The sequence below is a fragment of the Microplitis demolitor genome, chromosome 8, assembly GCF_026212275.2.
Source record: "Microplitis demolitor isolate Queensland-Clemson2020A chromosome 8, iyMicDemo2.1a, whole genome shotgun sequence".
Classification (NCBI taxonomy): Eukaryota; Metazoa; Arthropoda; class Insecta; order Hymenoptera; family Braconidae; genus Microplitis; species Microplitis demolitor.
The window spans coordinates 5,420,671-5,429,229 of NC_068552.1; the positions used below are offsets into that span (position 1 = coordinate 5,420,671).

Sequence of the window (8,559 nt, forward strand, 5' to 3'; positions counted from 1 at the left end):
GCGTACGAGTATTTTTTTCGGATTTTTTAATGTCTCCAGTGACATCCGTGGGTGGATTGACTGGATTCTGGAACACGGAGAGTGACGGGGATTTTTTTCTAAGTTAATATGTGTTATAGACTCTCCATAATTTTTCCGCAGCGATGCTCGATTGTGGTGCAGCGCCACACTGATTATTGTGCGAAACCTGACTGAGTAACATGCGCACACAACTCAGTCAGGTTCTGCACAGTAATCAGTGTCATGCTACACACAGCCGAGCATTTCATTCCAGCAAAACGTACTGAGTCGGTTGCAGAACAGTAACTATAGTCAGGTTCTGAAATGTCTCGCGACTAGTTTGCCGCGAGAATAAATTTTAACAATTAATTTTGTTAAATAATAATTTAAACAATTAACTTAAAACCAATCTTAACAAGTAATTTTGTTAAGAAATAAGTATTTAACAAGCAATTTTGCTAAATAAATATTGTTGTGGATTTATTAGACCGAGCGCAATGCTGATCTCTTCAAAGTATCGAGTACAAGAATGGTGTTTTACATTTTACAAAAATATCTTAGCGTTAAACTTAAAGAACTAAGATTGGGGGAAAAAGGGGCGTGTTAGAAGGAAAGTGGAAAACTAAGGGTTGTGATTGGAGCGCGGAGGGCATTAGAAGGGCCAGAGAAAATGGGGAAGGGTCGTATCGTCGTGGGAGTATGGCGGAGTAGAAGGGGGGCAAAACGAAAGTGAAAGAGGACGAGCCGAGAGAGTGAGATACAGAAAACAAAAATGGTGACTGGACTATTTTGGAAAGTAGACGAGTGCAATTAGGAACAGATGTCCGGACTGATTTATGATAGGGCTTAAATAATTTAAGGATAAGGAGCAAAGGAGTCGTAAACACGGGACTAGAAGTATTTTACATTTTTAAATTTTAAACTTAATCCCTAAACAATAGAGCCGATGTTTGGCCGTTTACTTGAGCAAAAAATATTTAGACATAAAATAAGTTTTCAACTAAATCCTAAACAGATGTTTAAAATACGGTAAAATAAATGAAGCTAATATAACAATAAAATAAAATTGAAGATAAAAAAAAAAAAAAAAGATGGGTAATTCCTAAATTCCAGGGACAAATATTTTTAAACTAAAAATACAAAATATTACAAGGCGTAAATTAAATTCGTTAAATATACGTAAAATAATAAACTAATATAAGACTATTATTCTGCGACGGAACATGCCGCCCGCCTTGAACGGATCTGCGTTCAAAATAAATGTTGGTGAAGTCGCCACTAGTCAAGGGGCAATGGGCACACGCGTTTGGTGCAGCGTTTGTATTCGCCGGTGGAAGTCTTCACGGTAACCACCCTGATGATGCCGTCTGCTCCGGGATGTACTGTGGTAATGCGCCCTAGCGCCCATTGAAGTGGAGGAAGATTTTCTTCTACAATAAGCACCAGTGAACCAACCTGTAGAACGTTCGATTTGTCGAGGTGCCCGCTCAGGGTTATGAGTTGGTGTAGGTATTCCTTGTGCCAGCGCTTCCAAAAATGTTGCTTCAGCTGCTGAGCATGTTGCCAAGCTGATAGGCGATTAGATGGTGTGTCGGTGAGGTCGTCCTGAGGAAAGCTTGTCAGAGGACCACCAACTAGGAAATGACCAGCGGTAAGGGAGAGCAGGTCATTTGGATCAGAGGACATAGGAGAAATAGGGCGGGAATTTAAAATTGCTTCTATTTCTATAACGCACGTCTCGAGCTGTTCAAATGTTAACAGCGTATCACCAACTGTACGAATCAGATGATGCTTAAAAGATTTTACGGCGGCCTCCCAGAGCCCACCGAAGTGGGGGGCACGAGGGGGAATAAAATGCCAAGTTATCCTTTCGGACGTAAGAAAACTTAGGACGGAGTTCTTATGCTCCTCCGAATTAAACAATGTTTGCAGTTCATTAAGCTCACGGTTTGCCCCGACGAAATTCGTGGCGTTATCCGAGTATATCTCGAGAGATTTTCCACGCCTTGAAAACAATCTTCGGAGGCTGCCAATAAAGGCCTCGGTGGTGAGATCACTTACTAGTTCTAAGTGAACTGCTTTGGTTGACATGCATACGTAAATTGCGACATAAACCTTCAATCGGCTACGATTGCGAAAGCGTTTTTCCTTTATGTATAAAGGACCGCAGTAGTCGACTCCAACACGGAGGAAAGGACGGGAAGGGGTGACACGGGGTTCAGGCAGGATTCCCATGACGTGATCAGCGGCACGCGGTTTCGCTCGAAAGCAGGTAATGCAACGATAGATAATTTTTCGCGTAATGTTGCGACCGTCTAAGGGCCAATACGTTTGACGCACCGAGTATAGGGTGGCTTGAGTGCCAGCATGCTTCAGCCGCACGTGCTCTTCGGTTATGATAAGACGCGTTATATAATGACGAGCTGGTAAGAGCAGGGGGTGTTGCTGCTCCTTAGTTAGCGAGGAACGAGCCAGCCTTCCTCCTACTCTTAGGAGATCTTGCTCGTCAAGATAGGGATTTAACGGAATTAATTTACTATTGTCGGAGATAACTTCATTGTTTTTTAGTTGCTTTATTTCTTTCAGAAAGGCGGAGTGCTGAGTAATCCTTATTATGAGATCATGAGCTTGTTGTAGCTCCTGTAAACTTAATCGATCAAATCTGCGATGATTTTTATGGCGAGCGTTGTAAACAAAACGCATTACGTAAGCCACTACCCGTTTTAATTTATGGCTAGAGTGGTATTTTTCGAGCAGATCATTGAGTCCGCACTCTATTTTCATACAAAGCACGCGATCGGGAATTATAGGCTTCATTTCTGGAATGTCGATTGAAGGGAGAGCTCCCTTGGGCCAAGTGCTAGGCTCGCACTGCAGCCAACTTGGGCCAGTCTGCCAGATGCTGTTGGCCACGAACTCAGCCGGAGTTTGGCCACGCGAAATAGAGTCCGCGGGATTGTCTTGAGAAGACACGTGGCGCCAATGGCAACGATGAGAAAGCCTCTGAATCTCCGCCACTCGATTGGCAACGAAGGTTTTTAGTAGATGAGGAGGGGTATTTATCCAATGAAGTGTGATAGTCGAGTCAGACCATAAGTAAACGTCCTTAATATCCAACAATAGGGTTTTAATAGCTACGTCATAGAGTCTGGAAAGCAATAACGCAGCGCAGAGCTCTAATCGAGGTAATGATAGTAATGACACTGGGGCAACTCGTGATTTTGAACAAACCAGATGAGTACGAACATGCCCAGCCTCATCGATAGAGCGGATGTAGATACATGCTCCGTATGCTCGCTCGCTTGCGTCACAAAATCCATGCAATTGGACATCGACTGCTCCCGAGAAAGCAACGCTGCGCTTGAAACGCAGCTCTTCAATCATAGACAACTGGGCCCGAAATTGGGCCCATAGTGAGTGAATTGAGATCGGGATTGATTCATCCCAGGCCAGTCCAGCCTTCCACAAAAGCTGCATTATTATCTTAGCATAGACAATTATAGGGCCAAGGAGGCCTAGTGGATCAAATAGTTTCGCAATTTGTGATAAAATTGCACGCTTGGTAGTGGCCTCGGAAGCAGGCGCGCTAATAGTGTAGAAGAGTGTGTCGTCCCGAGGACTCCACCGTATACCGAGAGTTTTGATGGTAGCGTCAGGATCCAGGGACATGTGGGTTCCCTCTGAGGCCTGAGGTAAATTTTGGATAAGGGCAGGCTCGTTGGAGGCCCATTTGCGAAGACGGAATTTGCCCCTTTTCAATAAATTAATTAATTCGTCACGTATGCACTCTGCTTCTGCGAGAGTTTTAGCGCCGGTAAACAAATCGTCGACGTAGAAGTCCCTCAGCAGAGCGATGACAGCCAGAGGGTATGCAGGACCTTCATCGTAAGCAAGTTGATGAAGGGTGCGCACTGATAAGTGAGACGCACAAGCAGTGCCATAGGTGACTGTGCTCAGCAAACAGGTCTTAATGGGCTCTTGAGAGGTTTCGCGATACAGAATTTTTTGGTAGATTGCATCCTCGGGGTGTACGAGGATTTGCCTGTACATCTTCTCTACGTCGGCAGTGAGCACGTAAGGGTGAGATCGCCAACGAGTGAGTATTGTAAATAAACTATCCTGAAGTTGTGGACCAACCATTAAAGTGTCATTCAAGGAAATTCCCGTAGATGTTTTCGCAGAACCGTCAAAGACTACACGGATCTTGGTGGTGATGCTGTCGTCCTTTAGGACAGCATGATGAGGGAGATAGAACCCTAAATGATCTTCACATAAGTCATCGGACACCGACATGTGACCCAACTCTTTATACTCCCGCAAAAATTCGAGGTAATCATGCTTGATTGCATGGTCTCGTTGGAAACGCCTTTCTAGCGCAAAAAATCTTTTTAAGGCTGACGAATATGAATCGCCTAGTCTGCTCTTTTTGCTGTTGAACGGCAAGCGAACTACATACCGACCCTCTACAGTCCGAGTGGTATGAAGCTTATAGTGCTCTTCACAAGCCTTTTCTTCCGAAGATAAGATTGCAACAGACGGAATTTCTTCCACCTCCCAAAATCGGGTTAAAGAGATATCAGACGATGGTGAGTTTAAATTAAGATGACACGACACGTTGGAAACGCTCAAATTGCTGTTTATTTCCCCAGCAACTATCCACCCAAGCAGCGTTTTATGCAGAACAGCGTCGGGATGATTTTTGAGGGAAATTTGTCCCACACTAAGGAGCTTATAAAAGAGCTTCACTCCGATCAGAGCATCGACCTCAGACGGCTTATAGAACTCTGGGTCCGCGAGGGATATATTTTTAGGTATTTCGAGCTGAGTTACATTAATGGCAATGGATGGCATTGACTGGCTGATCTAGGGAACAATTAAAAATTCAACAATTTTTTGAAATTTGCTATGACGCGATTTTAAAGTGGCGCGAGCAGAGTGTTTGACACTTGTAGAGGTGTTGTCCACCCCAGTTACTGAGATGTTTACCGCCTTTTTATCCAGATTTAAGAACTTAGCAGCCTTTTCTGTGATAAAGTGCGCCTGAGATCCTGCATCCAGGAATACTCGGCATTGCCTGATTTTTCCTTGCTTATTTACAAGGTCCACAATAGCTGTAGCTAGCAACGCTTCAGATGAGACCTGAGCGTGCATATTTATAGTCGATTTAGGCATATCGAAGGCCGTCGCAGATGCATTCAAAGGCGGCATTTCAGGTTTTGATTTATCGAAGTGAAGTAGAGTATGATGTCTATAACCACACGCTTGACACTTTCCTGAAGGGCACTGTGAAGAGTGATGACCCTTACGAAGACAATTAGTGCATAAATTAGACCCTTTTGCCGCTTCATAGCGAGCAAACGGTGATAAAGCTGCGAAGCCCTTACACGAATAGATATAATGATCGCCACCTTGACAATAGAGACAGCGATTTTGAGAGGTAGAAGCTGCGAACGATTGCTGAGAACGCGATTGAGCTCGTCCGTTTGACGGTGCTTGCCTAGAATTATTTGGAGGAGGCGCAGGTGCTTGAGCCCTAGAACCTTCAAGTTGAGCGCGCTTTGTTAAAAAGGTAAGCATCTGCTTCATTGTGGGTTTACTTACGCCACAACTGAATTCCTCCCATCGCTCCCGCATAAAATTGTTAAATTTGCTTACGAATAGCACGATCAATAATGAGTCCCAATAATCGGTGGGCTCACCAAGCTGATTTAAGACACGCAGATGCCGTTGTATGTGATCAAGAAATGATCGGATAGAAGACTCCTTTGAGATTGGAGGAGTATCCAGCAAAGATTTTATGTAACTGTCCCGTATAAATCTTCTGTCATCGTACCGTTCTTTTAGTAAGCCCCACGCTACCTCGTAGTTTTGAGATGACGTTTCAAGACAAGATATTACGTTGGCCGCTTCGCCAGTTAAGCAACCCTTTAGGTAGATTAATTTTCGTATAGGTGGAATATTGTGATCCTCGTTGACCAACGAGTTAAACAGATCATAAAATCCCAACCAAGTGTCAAAGGACCCGCTAAAGGTAGGTAGAGTGATGGTCGGTAAAGCAGGTAACATACTCATAGGATGGTTAAATGCATGAGGTGCGGTAAAATTGTTATTAACCGGTGTGGGAGTTGATAACACAGCCGATTGATTCGAAGGAGAGATAGTTACAGAAGGGATAGGAACGGTATTAACAAGCTGAGCTGCAATTGACGATACAACGCCTTGAGATACCGAGAGTGACGAGCTGGAGGTTGCAGAAGGACTCGAGGTTGTTGGAGACGAAACCAAAGAAGTGTCTCGCTTGCGTTGTTCTGAAAGAAGGTTCGTCGCGATTGCGTAAGTTTCATAATATAGATTTTCGAATTCGGTGCGATATGCGGTTAATTCTTCAGACTCCTCAAGAAGTGCCTCTAATTCAAGTTGATATTCTTCAAATAATTTCCGAACCGTCTCAATTTCTTTATACCGCTTCTCAAGGATTGGAAAATCTTTCGACGGATCAAATTTCTTTAGAAAGTTTTCATATGTCGTTAACGATCGCTTGGTATTACCGCGCTTAGTTTTTAACGCTTTAATTTGTTCAGCAGTCATTTTAATAATGAGGTTAACAAGTTAAAACAAAAATAAAAATAATAAAAAAAATAAAAAATATTTAATGCAGAGAGCAGCGCGATAAAAACGAAAGCAATAATAAATGGGATTAATTATGGAATAATATTGATTGGTGTCACACTGACTAACCTTTTGATGACCACGTGACTGCGAATCTGGTTACGACGATCTCTCGAGATGCTGGATTGCCGCTGATGTAGATGATGTTGACGTTGACGTAGACTCGAAGTTGATGTTGACCGGAGTGACGATGCGTTGAACTCCGGAACTGCAGGCTATCACTGACGTAATAACTTGGATGACTACACTTATTTGTGTCGTGCGTTTGCAGTAAATACACTGGCGATTGTGACAGCCACAATAAATAACGCACTGAATAACTAGCACTGTTATTTTTCACAAACTACTCGAACAATAGTACGCAATTATGGTTTATTTAATGATAACGATTGTGAACTGATGCCAGAATTAATTAATTTTAATATCCGGCTCGAAGGACCATGAAATGTCTCGCGACTAGTTTGCCGCGAGAATAAATTTTAACAATTAATTTTGTTAAATAATAATTTAAACAATTAACTTAAAACCAATCTTAACAAGTAATTTTGTTAAGAAATAAGTATTTAACAAGCAATTTTGCTAAATAAATATTGTTGTGGATTTATTAGACCGAGCGCAATGCTGATCTCTTCAAAGTATCGAGTACAAGAATGGTGTTTTACATTTTACAAAAATATCTTAGCGTTAAACTTAAAGAACTAAGATTGGGGGAAAAAGGGGCGTGTTAGAAGGAAAGTGGAAAACTAAGGGTTGTGATTGGAGCGCGGAGGGCATTAGAAGGGCCAGAGAAAATGGGGAAGGGTCGTATCGTCGTGGGAGTATGGCGGAGTAGAAGGGGGGCAAAACGAAAGTGAAAGAGGACGAGCCGAGAGAGTGAGATACAGAAAACAAAAATGGTGACTGGACTATTTTGGAAAGTAGACGAGTGCAATTAGGAACAGATGTCCGGACTGATTTATGATAGGGCTTAAATAATTTAAGGATAAGGAGCAAAGGAGTCGTAAACACGGGACTAGAAGTATTTTACATTTTTAAATTTTAAACTTAATCCCTAAACAATAGAGCCGATGTTTGGCCGTTTACTTGAGCAAAAAATATTTAGACATAAAATAAGTTTTCAACTAAATCCTAAACAGATGTTTAAAATACGGTAAAATAAATGAAGCTAATATAACAATAAAATAAAATTGAAGATAAAAAAAAAAAAAAAAGATGGGTAATTCCTAAATTCCAGGGACAAATATTTTTAAACTAAAAATACAAAATATTACAAGGCGTAAATTAAATTCGTTAAATATACGTAAAATAATAAACTAATATAAGACTATTATTCTGCGACGGAACAGGTTCCAATCTTTCTGTGTAGGACAGGAGCCCCTCCCCCCTACTTTAGTTTAATTTTTAAGATATTGAGTTGAATTTTTATGACTTTTTTTTTTTTTTGTTATTAATGTAACTTGAGATGAATTTCATCTAAACAAAGAAAAAAAATTTTCCTGACAGTGATATAGTATATTGTGTGACAAGGGATGAAACAAGATGATTTCAGACTAGGGTGAGGTTGGCTGTTCGAGCCACAGGCAAGGGCTGACATCACCCGCAGTCTGAAATATCGTTTTATCCTGAGTCACACACTATATTTTCCATGATTACCTGTATCGGAACTTGAAGATTCAGTGTCAGCAGCCAGTAAGAAACAAGTTAATTTCAAGCCGATGATGCGGAGAACTGTTAGAGAATGGGAAATATGTGATTTACAGTCACTTATTAAATAGTAAATAATACAAAAATATTATTTTCACTCATTTTTTAGTAATTTTATTTGGTTAATTAAAACTGTCACTTGAAAAATGAAATGAGTAAACAGAAGTGACAAGTAAACAAATGAGA

The 8,559-nt window shown here is 41.5% G+C and overlaps 1 protein-coding gene across 1 annotated transcript; it reads right to left on the minus strand.

Annotated features, from left to right (window-relative positions):
- Positions 1 to 1,278: 1,278 nt before the first annotated feature.
- LOC128668452 (uncharacterized) lies at positions 1,279 to 6,588 on the minus strand. Its single transcript, XM_053741518.1, has 2 exons — positions 4,975 to 6,588; positions 1,279 to 4,863 (listed from the first exon to the last, which is right to left on the minus strand). Exons 1-2 carry the CDS (start codon positions 6,586 to 6,588, stop codon positions 1,279 to 1,281), a joined length of 5,199 nt encoding a protein of 1,732 aa, XP_053597493.1.
- Positions 6,589 to 8,559: the final 1,971 nt, after the last annotated feature.

Excerpts from the sequence above, each read along its gene's own strand:
- LOC128668452 (XM_053741518.1), bottom strand. The coding sequence starts at position 6,588 with ATGACTGCTGAACAAATTAAAGCGTTAAAAACTAAGCGCGGTAATACC. Across the intron at positions 4,864-4,974 it reads AAAAGGCGGTAAACATCTCA|ATCAGCCAGTCAATGCCATC; the intron begins GTAACTGGGGTG and ends ATTGTTCCCTAG.